General features: G+C 36.5%; 3 protein-coding genes across 12 annotated transcripts; 2 read left to right on the forward strand and 1 right to left on the reverse strand.

Annotated features, from left to right (window-relative positions):
• Positions 1 to 425: 425 nt before the first annotated feature.
• On the forward strand, positions 426 to 5,066 carry LOC107947370 (probable methyltransferase PMT21). 6 transcript variants are annotated; one of them, XM_041107271.1, is made up of 9 exons: positions 867 to 1,039; positions 1,180 to 1,228; positions 2,123 to 2,422; positions 2,509 to 2,657; positions 2,769 to 2,964; positions 3,093 to 3,303; positions 3,526 to 4,201; positions 4,296 to 4,373; positions 4,455 to 5,066. In XM_041107271.1, the coding sequence occupies exons 3-9, from the start codon at positions 2,144 to 2,146 to the stop codon at positions 4,675 to 4,677; spliced, it is 1,812 nt and encodes a 603-aa protein (XP_040963205.1). In that variant the 5' UTR covers positions 867 to 1,039; positions 1,180 to 1,228; positions 2,123 to 2,143; the 3' UTR covers positions 4,678 to 5,066. The 6 variants fall into 6 exon arrangements, with proteins under 6 accessions (XP_016737506.1, XP_040963207.1, XP_040963205.1 ...); XM_041107272.1 differs by having other exon boundaries at positions 1,180 to 1,225; XM_016882017.2 differs by lacking the exon at positions 1,180 to 1,228 and having other exon boundaries at positions 426 to 1,039.
• Positions 5,067 to 6,122: 1,056 nt separating this feature from the next.
• LOC107947372 (cyclin-dependent kinase F-4) lies at positions 6,123 to 11,531 on the forward strand. 3 transcript variants are annotated; one of them, XM_041107276.1, is made up of 19 exons: positions 6,123 to 6,388; positions 7,073 to 7,333; positions 7,401 to 7,451; positions 7,553 to 8,106; positions 8,193 to 8,271; positions 8,377 to 8,445; positions 8,521 to 8,610; positions 8,698 to 8,836; positions 8,923 to 9,025; positions 9,113 to 9,165; positions 9,250 to 9,316; positions 9,480 to 9,588; positions 9,726 to 9,791; positions 9,877 to 9,945; positions 10,071 to 10,134; positions 10,229 to 10,345; positions 10,575 to 10,606; positions 10,717 to 10,795; positions 11,077 to 11,531. In XM_041107276.1, exons 4-19 carry the CDS (start codon positions 8,099 to 8,101, stop codon positions 11,229 to 11,231), a joined length of 1,299 nt encoding a protein of 432 aa, XP_040963210.1. In that variant the 5' UTR covers positions 6,123 to 6,388; positions 7,073 to 7,333; positions 7,401 to 7,451; positions 7,553 to 8,098; the 3' UTR covers positions 11,232 to 11,531. The 3 variants fall into 3 exon arrangements, with proteins under 3 accessions (XP_040963210.1, XP_040963209.1, XP_016737508.1); XM_041107275.1 differs by having other exon boundaries at positions 6,231 to 6,388; positions 7,690 to 8,106; XM_016882019.2 differs by lacking the exon at positions 7,401 to 7,451 and having other exon boundaries at positions 6,231 to 6,388.
• A 386-nt stretch (positions 11,532 to 11,917) lies between these two features.
• On the reverse strand, positions 11,918 to 17,281 carry LOC107947373 (protein BREVIS RADIX). Of its 3 annotated transcripts, XM_016882021.2 has the most exons (7): positions 17,094 to 17,281; positions 16,899 to 16,959; positions 15,400 to 15,582; positions 13,220 to 13,614; positions 12,965 to 13,094; positions 12,550 to 12,857; positions 11,918 to 12,451 (listed from the first exon to the last, which is right to left on the reverse strand). In XM_016882021.2, the coding sequence occupies exons 3-7, from the start codon at positions 15,514 to 15,516 to the stop codon at positions 12,373 to 12,375; spliced, it is 1,029 nt and encodes a 342-aa protein (XP_016737510.1). In that variant the 5' UTR covers positions 15,517 to 15,582; positions 16,899 to 16,959; positions 17,094 to 17,281; the 3' UTR covers positions 11,918 to 12,372. The 3 variants fall into 3 exon arrangements, with proteins under 3 accessions (XP_016737510.1, XP_016737513.1, XP_016737512.1); XM_016882024.2 differs by lacking the exons at positions 16,899 to 16,959; positions 17,094 to 17,281 and adding an exon at positions 16,576 to 16,813; XM_016882023.2 differs by lacking the exons at positions 16,899 to 16,959; positions 17,094 to 17,281 and adding an exon at positions 15,917 to 16,049.
• Positions 17,282 to 18,924: the final 1,643 nt, after the last annotated feature.

Consider the following 18,924-nt stretch of genomic DNA (forward strand, 5'->3'; position numbering starts at 1 on the left):
TTAAAATATAAAAATATTTTTTAAAATATATAATGAATATAGAAATGCTTATACTAATGTGATTTAATCTTAAAATATAAAAATAAAATACTAATTTAAATAATAATATTAATAATTTTATAGCTCATTTATTTTATATATTTGTTAAATTAATTTATTTCAATGTTAAAATTATTAATATTTAATATTTTTATAATATTATATCTTTTTAACTCCACAAGCAATGTTAAAAAAGTTGTTACGTGTCTCTTGTTTTTAAATATATTTTTTCAACATTATATTACACTTGTCACCCTTTAGAGTCTAAAAACTCTATTCTAACAAACATTATTCCTTATATTTTTATCTTTGCTCTACTTTTAAATAATGAAGCTAAATTAAGTAAGCATGATAAAAAGGAAATCTACGTGATCTTTGATTACCTTGATTATCTTTTGTTCAATGTTTCTATGTAATCTTTGATTACCTTGATTTTATTTTGTCAAATCTTTTTTATTTTAATACGGAAATCTTTGTTTATGGTAACTTATAAGATTTTTTGTTTAATGAAACCTATTAACTACAGGTTGTCATCAAGTAAGAATGGTCAATTTCAAGAGCTCGTAACCGTCGTTATTATATATTTTTTTACAAAAATAATATAAAACACTCAATTTTGTAAATAAAAAAAAGTCAAGAATATATATATATAGTTTTTATGCCCTTTGTTTTAAAAAGTTTTAATAATAAAATAAACCTAAACATATTAGTAGAAAAAGAAGCAATAGAAATTAGTGGAGACGAGGGGGATTAGACAGCCAGGTAGAAAGAAAGGGCCAAGGACCTCTTTCACCTTATTTAAAAGCCTGAGCTTGTTCTGCGTTTGTTTGTGTTTACTTGTATGTTTTCGCAGCTCATTTATCTCTTTTCTTATCCTCCCATTCGTTTTAATACAAACCCCTGTACCGTAATTATACACACACCTCCCCTCTTTTTTCTTCTTCCTTTTTGTAACTCAGACAGTCACAGGCACCGTGTAATTGTAGAGAAGTGAGGCAAGGTACACTCAATTTCCAAATACAATCCTTCTTTTCTTTTTCTTGTTTTTCTTTACTGTATAACTCTGGCATTGCCTCAACAGATCTGACCTCTTTTTTTTTTTTCTTTCTTCCTCTCTCTCTATCAATTTCCTATTCTCAGTTAATCACTTGGGAAAGACTTGGTTTCTCCTTATATACATCAAACTGTGGTTCTTCTCCCTTCTAAATTACTAGTCCAACGAAATCTTTCCTTTGTTTTTTTTTTATTCTTTTCCAGTTTTCTTGGTGTTTCTAAATTTTGAATAAAGAAAAAGTTCCATACTTTGCTTCCAAGTTAGTGCATAAACGGCATATTGGCATTTGGTACTGTGTGCTTTTTGCATTTTTGTTCATTGGTTAATTGTTGATGATAAATAAACAACAAAAACAAAAAGATCCGGTTGGCCTTCACTGACCTCGATTTAACCTTTTCTTCCATGTCAAGGAAATGACTATAAAGCATGTCTGGGTTCCCTTTTTTCCTTTACATGCTGTGGGTAGCAAGCCAAATCTGTAGTTTCTCTGTTACCTTTTTGACTCAGTGGGGGAGAGAGTGTGTGTATCAAATATAGAATGAATGGGGACCGTGGTTATGATGCTAAGTTGGGTCCCTATATCATGTGAAAGATATAAAGGCAAAGTAACCATGCAGATATGTCGGTAGTAGTTGGCATTAGATCTCTCGAGTTTTACAGCTTTAAAGGTCTTGTCTTTAGGCTCCGGATTGCTAGCAAGATCTACATTAAATTTGATTCCTGGTGTGGTGGTGCGTGCGTGGTTTTCCTTTCCCTTTCCGTCCTCTTCCGGGTTGATGGATGCTTTCTGTATCCATCACTCAGATCTCTCCTAGAAAGCTAACATCTCATTTTAAAATTAAACCATCAGTACGTGCACCTCATGTTATACATTGATGGGCTTTCTTTTTTAGTTTTTTGCACACCAATTTTGTTCAACAACAGCCATTCACTTGCTCCCATCTACCCGAGGGAAAAAAATTCAGAAACTGTGTTTCTCAGTTGAGTTCTTCTTTTCTGTTTTGACTGATTGTTGCTTTTGTATTGCAGTAACTAAATAGTTCTGAAATCATGAAGCATAAAGATGGAAAATATAATTCACAACCTGAAAAACCTTTCAAGATTGTCCCTGCAACATTGCTTGTTATCGTTCTATGTGGGTTTTCTTTCTATCTTGGAGGAATCTTCTGTTCTGAGAAAAGTCGACTAGAGGGAAAGAGTGTGCAGTATGTTTCCAAGACTGCTTCTTCCCCTAAGGAACCTGCAGTGGACCCCCTTCAAATCAAATCCATGGCTTTCCAGGAATGCAGCGCTGATTTCCAGGATTACACTCCATGCACTGATCCCCGGGTAATAATACATGACTGTTCATTTAATGAAGTTAAGGCTGCTTGACCTTAAATTGTTGTGCTGATGAGTTGTGTTTATTGCTGCAGAGGTGGAGGAAGTATGGTTCGCATCGGCTTACTTTCTTGGAACGCCACTGTCCACCGATGTTGGAGAGGAAGCAATGCTTGGTTCCACCTCCTGATGGGTATAAGCCACCTATTAGATGGCCAAAGAGCCGTGATGAATGTTGGTACAGGTACACTATAGCTGGTTGATGACTGAGAGGATCAAATTGCTTTGTTAAATTATTTATCTATCTATTTGTCTTTAGTTCGCATGGTATAATAACATGTTGATGTACTTCCAGGAATGTGCCATATAATTGGATCAATAAGCAGAAATCTAATCAGAACTGGCTGAGGAAACAAGGAGAGAAATTCCTGTTTCCTGGTGGTGGTACTATGTTCCCTAGAGGTGTTGGTGCATATGTTGATTTGATGCAAGATTTGATCCCTGAAATGAGAGATGGCACGGTTCGAACTGCTATTGATACCGGTTGTGGGGTGAGTTGCAGTTGTTGTTTCCGATGTTTAAATTGACTTATGGAAGCAACTGATTGTCTGTCTCTTTGCTTCCCACTTCCTATTTCTCTCCAAAATTTTAACCTTCTCTTTTTCTAATTTATTTGCAGGTTGCAAGTTGGGGAGGTGATCTATTAGATCGTGGGATTTTGACAGTTTCTCTTGCGCCGAGAGATAATCATGAAGCTCAGGTGCAGTTTGCATTGGAACGAGGAATACCTGCAATTCTTGGTGTCATTTCTACCCAGCGCCTTCCTTTCCCTTCAAATTCGTTTGATATGGCTCATTGCTCAAGATGCCTTATCCCATGGACTGAATTCGGTAAATAGCTTGCATCCTCAGCTGTGCTTTAACTGTTGTTTATGAAATAACATAATCTTCTCGTTATCTATGAACTTGTGCCAAACTAGTACGAGATTCCATTATAATTTGTTACTTATCATTGTTGACACTGCATGCTTTTACTTTGCTTATATTGTATCAAATAAGTGCCCCTTTTGTTCACTCTTGTAGTTTTTAAAACATAGATGCTCTTGCCTTCAGGTGGAATATATCTCCTTGAAGTTCATCGCATACTCCGTCCTGGTGGTTTTTGGGTCTTGTCCGGACCTCCTGTAAACTACGAAAACCGCTGGCGAGGATGGAATACAACTGTGGAAGAGCAGAAATCAGATTATGAGAAGTTGGAGGGCTTGTTGACTTCAATGTGCTTTAAAATGTATGCCAAGAAGGACGATATTGCTGTGTGGCAGAAATCTTCAGATAGTAGTTGCTACAATAAGCTTGCTGAGCCAGATGTCTTACCTGCCAAGTGTGATGATAGTCTTGAACCAGATTCAGCATGGTACACTCCACTCCGCCCGTGTGTTGTAGTCCCAAAGCCAGAACTTAAGAAGTCAGCCTTAGAGTCCCTGCCAAAGTGGCCAGAGAGGTTGCAAGTCGCACCTGAACGCATCTCAAATGTTCCCGGTGGGAGTAGCAGTGCTTTAAAGCATGATGACAGCAAGTGGAAGGTCCGAGCCAAGCACTACAAAAAGTTACTCCCTGCACTTGGGACCAATGAGATAAGGAATGTTATGGACATGAATACAGTTTATGGAGGTTTTGCTGCAGCTGTTATTGATGATCCCCTGTGGACCATGAATGTGGTGTCTTCCTACGCTGCCAACACACTGCCTCTGGTCTACGATCGGGGCCTTATTGGAACTTATCATGATTGGTAATTTCAAATGCATTTACATGGCATCTGAATCCTAGTCATGTTGTTCTTTTGATGTTTCTCATGGGTGTCTAATCTGTTGCATCTTTTCCAGGTGTGAAGCATTTTCAACATATCCTCGAACATATGATCTCCTTCACCTTGACGGCCTCTTCACAGCTGAGAGCCACAGGTAGATATTGGGTGCATTTCCCATTTGATGTTCTTTGTTTGTTCTGGGTTGTGAACATAATTGCATGTTTGGTTTTGGCAGGTGTGACATGAAGTATGTGCTGTTGGAGATGGACCGAATCCTGCGACCCAAGGGGTACGCATTAATACGGGAATCAAGCTATTTTATTGATGCAATAGCCAGCATTGCCAAGGGATTGAGGTGGAGCTGCCATAGAGAAGACACCGAATATGGTGTAGCGAAGGAGAAGTTATTAGTTTGCCAGAAAAAGCTCTGGTATTCCGCTAGCAGCAGTTCAAGATGACAATATATGTCTTGCCTGGTTAAGTTAAAAAGTACTATATAATATAATATTATTGTTCTTCCAAGCGTAACGTTGGAGCTGAAAAGATGGAAGTTGCATACGGATACAAGCATATCCATAGAAATCAAAGAGCCTCTAAATTCATATTCGTCCATTGAAGGGTTAGCCTCCCCCCAATAATAGTTGATTTTATAGATATATATTCTTTGTAAGGCATCTATCTATTCTATACACAGATTTTTAATTTTTTTTTCTATATATATTTTGTGGGCCTTATTTTCTTTCTATATGTTGTCAGTTTGGGATGGCTGTGGAAATATTATTATTTTGTCACTTCCTTCCCAGTTGTGATTTTTCAAGTGTAATGAAAACTCTTTCTGCTTTCTAAATCATTTTTTGTTAGACAAAACCCTAAATCCAAAGGCATTCTTTAAAAATGGGCCCAGCCCATTAAGATTATGGACTAAGTGAAGGCCCAACAAAGTAGGGACGGAGGGCACTGTCTGTTTGCCGAACTCAAATTTAAGCATAAATGGCAATTACAATGGCCGCCTAGTTTCCGGGTGCTTTGACTGCTCAGTTGTATTCTGCAATTAAAAAAAGGGGGCAGTCAGTTTGTAAATGACGTGTAACGTCTACAGCTACACCTAGAATTCTTAGTCGGACAGGTGGCGCCAATTCATTTAACAGCAACCCAAGGCGAGGTTGAATATGTTGCCACGCACCCCCCAAGCTTAAACTACATTTCCCTTTTCCTCTTCTTTTAAGTGGTCCATTGATTTTCCATCATTGTTTTCATTTTTCTAATGATTAAAAAAAGGGTATTCTAGAAGAATATTTGTATTCGGGATTGATTTTTTTTAAAAAAAGAAAGAATGTTTTCAAAATTTATAAAGAATTTTAAAAGTATTTTTATTCAAATTTCATTTAAAAATAATTATTTTTTAAATATTATAATCTTATTTTATTTGTTTTTTACCTGTCGAACCCAAAATTTAAACTTGATTCAAATGCTTAAATAAGAAGTCTACTCTCACTACTTTCAAAACTTATTTAATTACACTATATACTTATAAATTTAATGATATTCATACTACATTTTTTATATTATTTTTTTACAACTATTTTAACTCATAAAATTCAAATTGTTAAATTTACCTAAAGCTTATTTATTTAAACAAAATAGTGGCAAAGATTTGCATTTTAAAAAATTCTCGTTTAAAATAAGATAGAAAATATTCATATTGATGAGATTAAAATTTCAAAAAATTTTAAACACGAAATTTACTTTTTTTAGATTTATTTTAATATACAAGATATTTTCTTTAGAAAAAGAAATATACAATGTATTTTGATCACCAATAGGAGTTGGATTTGGGCCCATCAATATGATCAGAATGACGGGAGGAAATCTAGAAGAAACGGAGAGAGCGAAGGAACGGGCCAACAATAAGTAGAGGAATATTGACTACCGTACCCATTTCCAAACAATAAAAATAAAAATTACCCACGTAATTAAGCTTTTTCTTGGTACACGCACAAGATGAGCCAATAACAATATTAAAGGCCATTCCGTATTTCGCTCCATAATAATTCCAAACAAACAAAAAAGACACCCAAAAATTCTACTTTTGCGAGAGAGAAATAGCGAAGCTCTGGATTCCACCTCCTCCCGTCCTTGGCGACGGTGTTTTTGCCGCTTCTTTTTCAGGTTTAGATCTGACACCTTCTCTTCTTTTTCCTTCTTTTCTTTTTCTCTCTTTTTTCTTTTTCATGTTTAGGGTTTATTAGGATTCTTTTTATCCAATCTATTTTCCAATTTATGGATATAGATACGTTGTTTTCTCCGCCTGTTTCATAATGAGGGATTCGTATTGAATTAAGTGATTTCATCGATAAGGGTTTCCGTGTTTGATTTATCAGATAACATCTTGGGGTTTGTTCATCTTTTCCTAAATTAATTAGTTGCTATTGATGTTTTATGATGCTTGTCTCACGGGGATTCTTGCTTGCTTGCTTGCTTGGTTTACTATAATCAGAGAATATGAATTGTTCTTAACTCGAATTGGGCATTGACTTATCCTGATCTGCCGAGTCGACGCTAGTTGGATTTTGTTGATTGAATATTCCAGTTTTTGTAGATATATCGCTTAGACTGAAAGTTATTTCAGTTTTTGTTCGTTGTTGCATATTGTATTCTTGAATTAGTGTTTACTCTTTTCTGAGTAATACTGTACTTCTATCCTCTCTTTTTTTTGGCGAGAAACAGTAAGCTTTGTATAAGTATTGTTCATGAGTTATGTTACTATTTTCTTATTTTCTTGTAGAAATTCAATGTGCCCATGTTAGATCTATCTTAACTCAAAGTTTCGATTGATGTTTTTCTTCATATCAGCTTGTACCTGACTTGGATTTAGAGGGATTTAGTTTCCTTTTCAAGACATGGAACAAGTGTGCTTCTGGTCAAATTGCTACCTTTTCCGAGTGTTTTTCTTCCAAGAAGTACTCGATTGGCGGTTCCTTGCCCGTGGAGATTTTCTTTTGGTTTCCTTTGTCAATTGCACTTAGTTCTCAGTTTCCTTTTAACACACAACACAGGAGCTGGAATGCTAGTTTTTTCTGAGATAGGTGTTGGATTTTTAGCACATTTCCGCAAGTAAGCAATTCTGTTTTCTCTGTTCGATTAAAAATAAGATAGTAGGATCTAAATATTTTATTTGCAGTGAATTGATGATACAACATCCAGATGAGGATTTTGGGAAATTGCTTTTCAGGTGCTCCATGTATCTGCATAATCATGTTCGCCGATATCTGTTAAACTGGTTGAACTTTTTCTGATCTCTATCATATTTTTCTTGTTCTTCTGTTATCACAGGTCTGACTCTATCGATAGACAGTTTAAAGTTGCATGCTAAGCTGTAGCAGTTGTAGTTCTAAGTTAGTTTTCTGTTATTGCCCCTGATGGGCACTGATCAGTGATGAGATGTTGGTGTTTTGAGCTTTCTGCAACAGTTTCTATTTATCCTAGATGAGTTGACTACAATGAAGCTTTTGAACCAAGTAAAGTGTATCTTGAGCTTTGGATCATTCCTGTTTGATAGAGCACATCATTCTGGTTGTGTCCTATCAGTATGTTTTGTGGAGTTCATCTGTTCCTTCCATTGATACCTGTTCTCTGCTCGAAGCTGTGGGTTTAGTAACAAATAAAGCTCTGAAGCCCATCGACAATAAAATTTCTGGTTTTATGCTTTTGCATCTTGCCAGAGGAAATTAATGGTGGATTTAGCTGACCAGCAGCACAATTTATGTTTTTATAGTTTCTAATACAAGCAATCTTCTTCTGAAGATATATCTCATATGACTACCGTTGTTTCTTATACATCTCTTGAATAAAGAAAGGGCTACTTTTTGTTCTGCAAGAATGGAGAGGTATGTTGTTTTATCTGTGATGTGCTAGACAGTTTAGTTATTTTCTACAAGTTAAGATTTGCTTATCAATTTTTGGATGGTATTAGGTACAAGTTACTCAGGGAAGTTGGTGACGGGACATTTGGTTGTGTGTGGAGAGCTATTAATAAGCTGTCTGGTGAAGTTGTGAGTATGCCCACAATTTTCTTTATTTGAAATTGTAAAAACACGTTTCTTTTGATGTGTTGACTCTGATATATCCTTTTCAAATATGTATCATCTGTTTTGAAGGTTGCAATTAAGAAAATGAAGAAGAAATATTACTCGTGGGAAGAGTGTGTGAATCTGAGAGAAGTTAAGGTAATATGAGTCCCTTTGTTCTGGTTTTACTCCTTTTTTCTTTTCATATGCATTATAATCTATCTCTTTTGACAGTCTCTGAGGAGAATGAATCATCCCAATATTGTGAAGCTTAAGGAAGTCATCAGGGAAAATAACGTTCTGTACTTTGTGTTTGAATATATGGTAAGTGACTGCTTGTATTTGTGTTATAACTTGCTCTATGATCTTTGGAGCTTTAGCTATCTTTCTGAAAACATGCAATTATCCCAGGAATGCAATCTTTACCAGCTTATGAAAGACAGAGAAAAGCATTTTTCAGAAGTAGAAATCAGAAATTGGTGCTTCCAAGTCTTTCAAGGTCTTGCATACATGCACCAGTGTGGATATTTTCATCGTGACCTAAAGCCAGGTATTGTTTAATTTAATCTAATGTTTTTTTCTCTGTACATTTACTCAAAAGATATATTGTGCGACTAACTGCCCTTTTCTTTCTAGAGAATTTATTGGTTTCTAGAGACATAATCAAAATTGCTGATTTTGGTCTTGCACGTGAAATCAGTTCACATCCTCCATACACAGAATATGTCTCAACACGCTGGTAAGTTTGATACTTTTGATGGTTTATTTGGTTTTCCCTATTTTCTGTTTTTTTCTATTACTACTATCTAAACTTTGACTTGTTTAGGTATCGTGCGCCTGAAATACTTCTTCAATCATACCTGTATACTTCAAAAGTTGGCAAGTTCTCTGTGTAATCGGTTCTTATTCACTTAGTATGGAAATGCTAGCAGCCTTCTAATGCCTTTATCTCCTTGCTTACAGATATGTGGGCGATGGGTGCTATAATGGCCGAGTTGTTCACCTTACGTCCTCTTTTTCCTGGTGCCAGGTATGTTCTTTTAATTTATTATTTTTGCTGTGAACTTTCCCCCCGAGATTATGCCATCTTAGACATGGGTGATGTTTATTTTTCTTTACTAGTCTGTTCTACAACTAGGGGTAATTGGCCGGTTGTTCACAGGATTGATGCTAACCTTTCATTATGTGTGCAGTGAAGCAGATGAAATCTACAAAATCTGCAGTGTATTAGGTACTCCAACTAAGTATACGTGGTCTGACGGGCTTAACCTTGCAAGATCTATAAACTACCAATTCCAACAGGTCTTACTCCCTCTAAATTGTGATTACATGCTTCATAGCTTTAATTCGAAGTTATTTTACCAATGTAAAGTTAGTGTGGTCATATTACTAGAGAGTAGAATCTGATTTTTTTTCATCTGTGTTATTGAACATTTAAGTTCCCTGGTGTGCATCTGTCTTTGTTGGTACCATCAGCAAGTGATGACGCAATCAACCTTATTACAGTTAAGTGCAAGTCTGCTCTTTGTTGCTTTTTATTATCCTTGATGGGACTGTTCAAATTGACTTTTGCTTGGCTTTTGTTTTTAGTCTCTCTGTTCATGGGATCCTTGCAAAAGGCCATCGGCTGCCGACGCCCTTCGACATCCTTTCTTTCAGGTGGTGTGTCTTTTATAGTTATTTTGGTGTTCTTAATATTGTTCTGGGGTGTTCTTTTATGAGGTTAAAATGGCAATTATGTTGTTGCTAGTGCTCTTCTGACATAATTTCTCTTTGTTGTGCAGAGCTGTTATTATGTTCCGCCCTCTCTTCGTCCCAAAGCAGCTGTGTCTGGAACTCCTCCATCTGGTTTGTTCAAAGCTCTTACCAATTTTGCTCACTCTTTTTGAGGGAATTCGTTATCTGGTTTAGTTTGTTCCTAATATTTAATTTGCATGCATAGTTGGGGTGAAAGGAACATGGGAACAGCAATCACCTAGGAGATTCTCTGGGTTTCTACCTAATGCAAAGCTCACTGGCAATCATTCTACTCTGAAGGCAAATGCAGCTTTGGGCACAGGTAATGTATTTTAGTGTGTAATAATGCTCTGGGGTAGTTCAGTAATGACGTTGGATTTGGTCTTCTGATTAGTGATCGTATTAGCAACTAAATTGTCAGTATTGCATTTTTATGGAGCTGTATATGGTTATTCCTTTGTTTTGTTCGTCCAAATTGCAACTGCAAATGCTGTTTATTTCCTACAAGATCTTATATGATGGGATTCCCTACTTATGGTTGATACATGCAGGTGTGCAACGCAAGCTGGAGATGGTTAATCAGGTAATTGTAATCTAATGTGTATCAGTGGTTCTGCTTCTCTTGTAGTGATTTTTGTACAATGCTTCTAAATATGGTCTTTTTCTTTTTTTTTTTCCTGTTCCACCCTAAAGGATCTTAATAAGAATGATAAATCCTTGAAGAGCTTTGCCAAACAACCAAGGTATCAACCACCAGGAAGAAAGAATCCATGTAAGCATTTATATATCTATGTATGTATTGAGGTGTTGCTTTTTCATTGTATCTAGATATCTATCATATTATGACTACATGACTATTAGTATTTGAATATTAACAGCCCTTTTAAAAATAAGGAAAATGAACTCTATATATGGTTAAAGTCGACCATATAATAACTTTACGCATTTTGGTTGTTGAAGATGAATGTAATTGAGCTGGAAAGATGTTCTTGCGTTACTGTCTTGTTTGGTATTCTGGATGTTATTGACATGAAAATATAATGATTGGTCCAGTTGCCACATCCATCGACAAGGATAGGAATGCCATTGGAGCTTCAGATGTAGCGGAGAAGTTGGCAAATGTGACAATTGGAAATCGGCGGCTGAATGTTGGGCAAATAAGGCACTCTGCATATAAAGGCTGGGGTTCTGTGGACTGCGGATTCTAATGACATGTTTCTTTTGCCAACCCTACTGATACTTGATCACCGGAAAGAAGGTAGCGTGGAATGATGAGATGGTCTTTTTAATAATAATGCATTTCTTGGGGTATTATATATCGATGGAGTCCAAATATCGGAATGAGCAAGAGAGCTTTGGTTTTATCATTTATGTCTTCCGTTTGTGTGTTTTCTTAACAATAACCATAATATGATACATGTGTTGTGTTCTGTTACAAATAATTGAGAGAGTGGCTTTTGTTTCTATTGACCTTTGCTTTGATAATGAAGTGCCAGTTTGTCAATGAATTTGGTTTGCATGTTGAAATTTCTTCTCCGGTACAAAACCAGTTTATTTGGTTATTGGGGTGAAAGGTTTTCTTTTTTCTTTTTTTTTTTAAGTATTTTATTGTAAAGAAAATAAACTTGGTCTTTCAGAAAACAAAAGTTCCGGAATCTCACTGCAGGTATAATTCGCTTTTCTTAGTCAAGGACGTATTTCCGAGGGTGTGAATGTTGAAACCAATTAATATATGAGAAACTAGAGATAATATCGTTATTGAATTCCAACGTTGAGAGAATGGTTGCCTAACTGCTACGCCTTCAACAGTTTTATTACCTTCGAAGTGTCGTGTAATTTCTCTAATTCGTAAGAAAAAGAAAACAAAGATAGCAATGTGCATGGGGTCCAAACATAACAATAATTTGAATTTCATTTCTTCAACTATCAAGTTCTGTATTACAAAATAACAAACAAAACAACCGCGGAGAAGGTAATTCCTGACCCAAAAGGTCTTCTAAGGTGGTAGTATAAAAGCCCCCTAAAAATTGGCAGCCCAACAAAAAAATAAATATAGAAAAAGGGGTGGCCAGCAGCAGCTGGGAAACAAAACCCAATTGGGTTGTCACCATGAATGAAAAATTGACTGAGATTAGTTTTCGAGTGAAAGGACATATTATTATTAGATCAGTTACAAAGTAAAGGTGACAACCCCCAATTGCCCTGTAAAATCTGTCTTACTCTTATCCGCTATCATAACCAAAATTGAGAGGGAACATCCAACTGCAAACACACATTTGGATCCACCGCTGCTCTTCCTTTTTGTAATTTTAAATTTCTTTTTTTTTTTGGTGCAATACTATCATAAATTTAAAGGTATTGTGCTTGTATCCTTTCTCTGTTCTCCTCCCACCACTGCTTTGCATTTACTTCTCCAAATCTTTCGCGGCTGCCCAATTTCATAACCCAAATACATCAAATTTTGACATTCTTGGTATACGTGTCTAAATCATAATCTCAAGTTATGCCTAAATGTAAATAGATTACCTGAATCTGACACGCCGGAGTTCCCTGGTGCCATCAGCCAACTGTCTGATGGTAATGTAAACCCCTGGTTCATCCTGTTCAACCCATTCTGCCTCCATCTCACTCGCATTGCTCACCGAAACAGAAGGCTCATCTCTAGAGGAGGTGGTCGTCCGTGAAGCATCAAATGATGCATCCCCTCTTGTGCCACCCGGACAAAACCCACTAGGCCCTGCACTGTAAGGCTTATAGTTGTTTCTTGGCGTCCAATGAGCCATAGGGCTTTCCATTGCCGATCCCACCCTTGAGTATGTCGAATCCCTCTGCGTCTGAAGTGTATAATTTTTCTGTTACTGATTTCATCTTGGAATAACAGGGAATGTTTTACATGATAATTCTCACCAGATTTATATGTAAGCAACAGAATGTGTTTTACCTCATCCTCAGACCTTGGGGGAGTATGTAATGCTTGACGATTAAATCTCTGTACATTGTAGAGCTCCATGATTCTATCATAATTCTCACCCCACCACCGCTGCGCTTGCCACTTGTTAAACATCTCCCGGCTTCAATATTCAAAGCCTAAGCAACGTCAGTTTCCGTATATATACACGCCTCATTAAATTTCACTAACAAAAGCTCAAAAAGTACATTCCCATTTCTGGTATGGATAAGTTGACGGCATGTATACCTGAATCGAATCCGTTTTAGATCATTTCCTCCATTAGGGAGAGAGACAAAAGTTATATGAACCCCAGGCTCCACTTGTGCCATCCATTCCTTGGGCTCATCCTCATCTTCTAACACCAGGTCCTGGACCGAGAAAGACTCCCTATAGCCAGGAGTTTTGTCACCACTGAATGCCCCTGTAAATCTGGAATCTGACCTCCCTGGATGATGACTGGCATTGGTGAAGTCCCATGCAGGCGTTGAGCTAGAGCTTCCACCCATGTAGGGGTAAGGAACCCCTTCTGAAGCAGCATCAAAATCTGGATATGGTCGACTTCCTTTCTTGTAGCTGCTGGAGCCTGTGCAAGGCTTGCATTGCTTGTAAGCTCCAGAAAATTTCAATGCCATATCCTTGATCTACATATTATCAAAATTTAAAGTTAAATAAGAAGCCAAAAACAAAAATTCGACATTCCTGGAACTGCATTGATGTGTTCAATCTAACAACCATAATCAAAACCTTAACTATCTTGTTATGAATTATTGATTTCAATCTACAAAGTTAATATAAGGCCTAGATTATGCAGAAATTTGAAGTGGTTTATTTGATTGGTGTTTAAATCCAAATCCAAGCTAGTGTGCACAGTAGAGGCCGACAGGAAGATCTACGAAAAAGAAAAAGGGATAGAATACACACACCAAAAGGAGATTGTCAACTGTGAATATCATGGGGAATATTATTACAGTCAACACTGTTGGTCTAACAGTCTGAAATCATAAAAAAAATGTACTTCTCTGCTACCACCTGAGAGCTGTTCTATTCTAGCTGTCAGTTTATGAGATATCACTCGCTCAGCCATTAGCACGCATAGAATTTCCCTTTTCTTTTCCCATATCCTCCCCCTCCCTTACTTTTCAAACACAGTCGATCGACAAGAATTCAATGGTGGGTCAGGCCCACGACACTTGGGAGTCTTTTCTTCGTTTTTACACCATTTTGTCTTTACTAAACATATCCCCACTTTACTTCCTAATCCCCCTTATTGCATTTTGCTCGACTTTACTTTCAAAGCCATTTAAACATTCCCCCCAAAAATAATCAAGTGCTGTAAGGGAATAAGAGAAATGGTAGCAGTCAAAAGGGTAGTAAAAACAACAAATTTGTTTCTTTTTCTTGAATAAGTACATAAAATAAAATTTGAAGCTGTCCATGTCAGGCACATCTGTTTTCTTGAAACCTACAAGGAACATAGGGAGGGAGGACTTTGGCCAGGAATCATGGAAGTGATTCTATCCATCGAAATCTAAACTAAAAACCCAGAGAATAAGTAACACCCATATTAGTAGACATATTGAGGCTCCTAGAGGTCTAAAACAAGAAACAGAAGGAAAAAACTAATAAATTAGTACAAGGGTAACGGCGGATGGAGATTGCTTGTGGCGGGATTCTTGTTGCTCTAAGTCACGCAAAGATCTACCAGCATATACCAACACCCTAGTGCGCCCTAGGTTCAAATCCCATCACCCATAGCCCCTGCACTGTACTCAAATACATACTGTACTGGAACCTCTCCGTTTTACTCCAAAGGTTCCCGCTTTTAGCCACTTTGTTAAAACCCCTGTTTCCCCATCGGATCCTTCCAAGGATGTTGCCCATGTTTTCATGCCCACAATCCTCTCTTTCTTAATTAATGCTCTGGCTAACAAGCCTAAAGCTGGTTTTGAGTAAAGCCAAACCCAAAATCCATCCATTTACTCTCATCCTATAACAATACTTTTGATTTTTTTGAGGATCACTGCGTATAGCCGATATCTTGAATACAGCAGAATTACATGGAAAGAAATGGTTAAAAGGCCCCACTCGATGCACAGCTTTTGCAGTATAGTAATTAAGTAATAGGATTAAATTAAAACAGTGGTGTAGATACATGAATAAACGTGAAAGGAAAGATGCCAATAGAAAAGAGTCCAAAGAAGAAAAAGGTGGTCCCGCCCCCCCCCCCCACCCCCGAAGGCTAATTGGGATTATGATTTTGTTCCTTCTCACAAACAAAGCCCAAAGTAGAAAAAAAGGAAACTGAACTAAAGCAAAGCCTAAGCTACCATTGATTCAATGAATGAAGAAAAGAAGGAAGGCTCAAGGCCAGACCATGCCAACAAGCATTGTAAAAAAAGATAGCGAAGAGATGATATAAGTAGAACCTGCGTGGTCAGGCTTTTGACAGCTTCTTTGGTGCTGGGAGTCCCACTTCCACGCGCTCCTTCTACTTCTTCACCTCCATCCGCCATTTGCTTTGTGCAAGCTATGCACGTAAACATTTTTTTTTCTTAAAAAAAATCCCTCTGCTTTTGATTACTCCTTTTCTTGTTGCTGTCTACTTATCCCTGGAAAGAGGCAAAAAATTGTAGATTACTAATTTATTTCACGTTTGGGGGGTGAGGGTAATGATGGTCAATTGAAACGCATGGAAGATTCTTTCATGCAGTACTGGTTGGTTCAGAGATGGGGAGACATACTTGCAGACATTGTTACAATAAAAAAAAAAGACTGCTCCATTCAGATAAAAACAAAGGATCTAATTCCAGCATGTTTGGCACCCGAGAAAAACAAAACAAATGGATGGAAAAGGAACAAAGAAACCCCCCCCCCCCAAAAAAAAATCAAAACCATACAAGAAAACAATCACCAACAAGTGTGAATGTTGCATCAGCATCATACCTTATTGAATCGAGTTTTTTTTTTCTTTTGACAGCGACAGAAAGGAAAAGAGAAGTAAAAAGAAAAAGAGCTTGGGATCAGAGAAGTAAGGCCCCCCAACACCTTCCCAAAAAGTGTTTCCTTGCTATATTAAATAAATAAATAAAATCAAATAAAATAAGCAGTCAATTATTGGAAAATTTTAAAAGAAAAAAAGGAAAGGAAACATAATGGGACATAAGCGATTGGAAAGTAACCTAATTGAACAAGGACCAAGGTTGGAATCTATGCTTTGCTTTAACGTAACCAGCAAAGATTCAAAATAAAACAATGATCTGTTGAAGCAAGCCGATGTTTCTGACATACTAATTTAAATGAAGGAAATTGAATTTAAAAAACCAAAAGCAAAAAAGCAACCCAAGAATAATATAGAGAAACATTGGAGCAGTAGCACAGTAGTTTTTCTTTTTCTTTTTTGGTGGGAGATAGATGGATGGATGGACCAATGTATTTTTATCGAAGAAGAAGAAGAAGATGGGCCTATTTCAAGTGTCGAGAAACAAAGAGACAAAGTGACGAGAGAATATTGAGGAGCAACTGTTGGACATTGAGATTTGTTTCAGTTGAAAGCCTGAAAACTACTACTATTTGGCATCATTTATTGTTCGAAAACGACTTACCCTTTAATACCCTTCAATTGCTCTTCTTTTTTCTTAGCTGTCGTTCTTTATACCTCTAATTCACTCTCTCTCTCTCTTTCTAATTTCATTTCCTCTGCTCTCTGTTTTCTGCTCTGCTCTACTCTGTTTTTTTTCCCCACAGCTACAATATCAAAACTGGTGGTTTCCCGTTCATTCAAACACATACTCAGAAGCCATAGCTTTAATTACACTACGTATACAATGATGCAAAGAATAAAGGAAAAGTAACGCTTTGTTTGGTTGCTGAGAAAAAAATTAAAGAAAAATAAAAGCTAGGGAAAAAAGAATTAAGACCCACTTACCCACTGGCCAACTTTAATAACCCAGTAAAGCTTTGAATGTCTTGGAGATTGAAGCTTGAAGCTTTGAAACCGGAAAAAAAAAAGGAACACAAGAAAGCTTTAAAACTTAAGAATGGAAAATCCAATGAATTCCAGCTGAAAAAAAATTTTGATAAATGAAGAAGGAAAAGATATCAGATTAAACAGAAAACGTACAACAATATATATCCGGATTGGGTGACAAAAATGCAGGCGATATATCGGCCGAGAATCCCAGACCTTCCCAAAAACGGAATGTTTTGTATATGGAAAGCCCGGGGATTTAGATTTCGGCAAATGAAGCCAAAAATAGCTAATTAAAAATAAATATATGTTAATACAAAACACTCGGACAGAGAGACAAGGAGACGCAAACAAATTGAGGGCCAGGTATTTATATAGTAATAGACACCCTACTACTTGACTCAGACTGTGAGACGGGGTTAGGAGGTGTTGACGGCATCAGTGGATTCTGCCGTTAAATAACGGAAAAATGTGTTCTTATTAGCTATTAGAGGCAACAAATCGGTACTGATCGGAGACGGGAGGACATGTTGGCCCCACGTGTTTTGCTGATGCAATAAAGTTTTGGGATCTCTTACGTGTACTGTAAGTAGGGTACGTGGCGAAGCTGTATTGGTTTAGACCCCATCGTCAACACCAATGGCTGGGATTTCCTTATGAGATGAGTGATTAGTAGTTGCGAGTTATGATGAACCGTCGCATCACCATTTCATTTTTGTTTTTATATTAACATAAACCTAGTTTCCTTTTTCATCTTAATATCGAAACAAATCCCTCAAAATCAGAGTTCCTAAAATTAAATGAATAATTAGACACCCTGATGAGGGGTCCTTGTTACACCACTATCTGGGAAAAAATATTTGCATGAAAAAAGAGAGTGAATATTATTGAAAGGAGACTTTTATCAATTTTAATTTTTTTTCTCCAAAACGACAACAAGAACTACATTTTTACTTTTTTTTTTATGTGAATATTTTTGTTGATATGAATTTCTTTAGCTGTCATCAATCTTCATTTTAAAAGATGAGATATTGTTGGCTTTATCACCCGTTTTAATTAGCTTTATGATTCAAAGATTTTGAAATTTGGCATCACGACCATGCAAAATCTATATCGATTGTTTTTGTTAGTGCATCCATGGAAGAAAGTAAACAAAATCGTGGCTTGGCTAATGGCTTCCCCCTTAAGGTGAAGAAAAAGAGAAAAAGAGGAAAAGGAAAAGGTAATGGGGAAGTTAAGTTAAAAATTTGATATGATCAGATGGATTGGAATTCATCAAGTAATTCCATGATATCTCTTTCTAAGATACTTTCCTTTTTTGTTTTTATATACGCAAACAACAAATTTTAAAAACTACTGGATATTCTAATATTATTTCCAACTTAAGAAAGACGTGTTTGCCAATAATGGACACTGGCTTCAACATTTTAACTAGTTTTTGTGCTTACGTTCTAATAGTACGTTTGTTTTTAGGTTAAGTGTATGAAGGGATTGGTCATTCATTCCCTCGAGACGAGGAAAACCTTTTCTTAAAAAGTGATGACAAAAGTTTACTACCCATCAAGTATAGAATCATTGGTTAATATTAAGTTTTGGCTTTAAAATAACTATATGTTAGCTAGATTAGGGTTAGCTTGGGTGTCTATATACACACACATATATATTATATTAGATAGCTTGGGGTAGGGGTAGCTAAGTTGTGCACATGCAAAACCTTTTTTTAACACTTGGCAATCCAAGTAATTAAGCAACCTAATGCACGCTTTCTTCCATGAGAAAAATGAAAAAAACTAAAGTATTTAAATGAAGAAATAGAGGGAATAACAAGGTTGCCAAGTTTTGAAGCATACATCGATCATGAATGTGGAAATCGTTCTTAAATGTGTAATGATTAAGGAATTACTAACCAATAAGAAGAAGAACTATATGTGTAGTCTATTGCTATTAGTGTAAAAATAATTAAGCTGGCATGTATGAGGTTGCT

The sequence above is a fragment of the Gossypium hirsutum genome, chromosome D12 (genome assembly GCF_007990345.1).
Source record: "Gossypium hirsutum isolate 1008001.06 chromosome D12, Gossypium_hirsutum_v2.1, whole genome shotgun sequence".
NCBI lineage: Eukaryota > Viridiplantae > Streptophyta > Magnoliopsida > Malvales > Malvaceae > Gossypium > Gossypium hirsutum.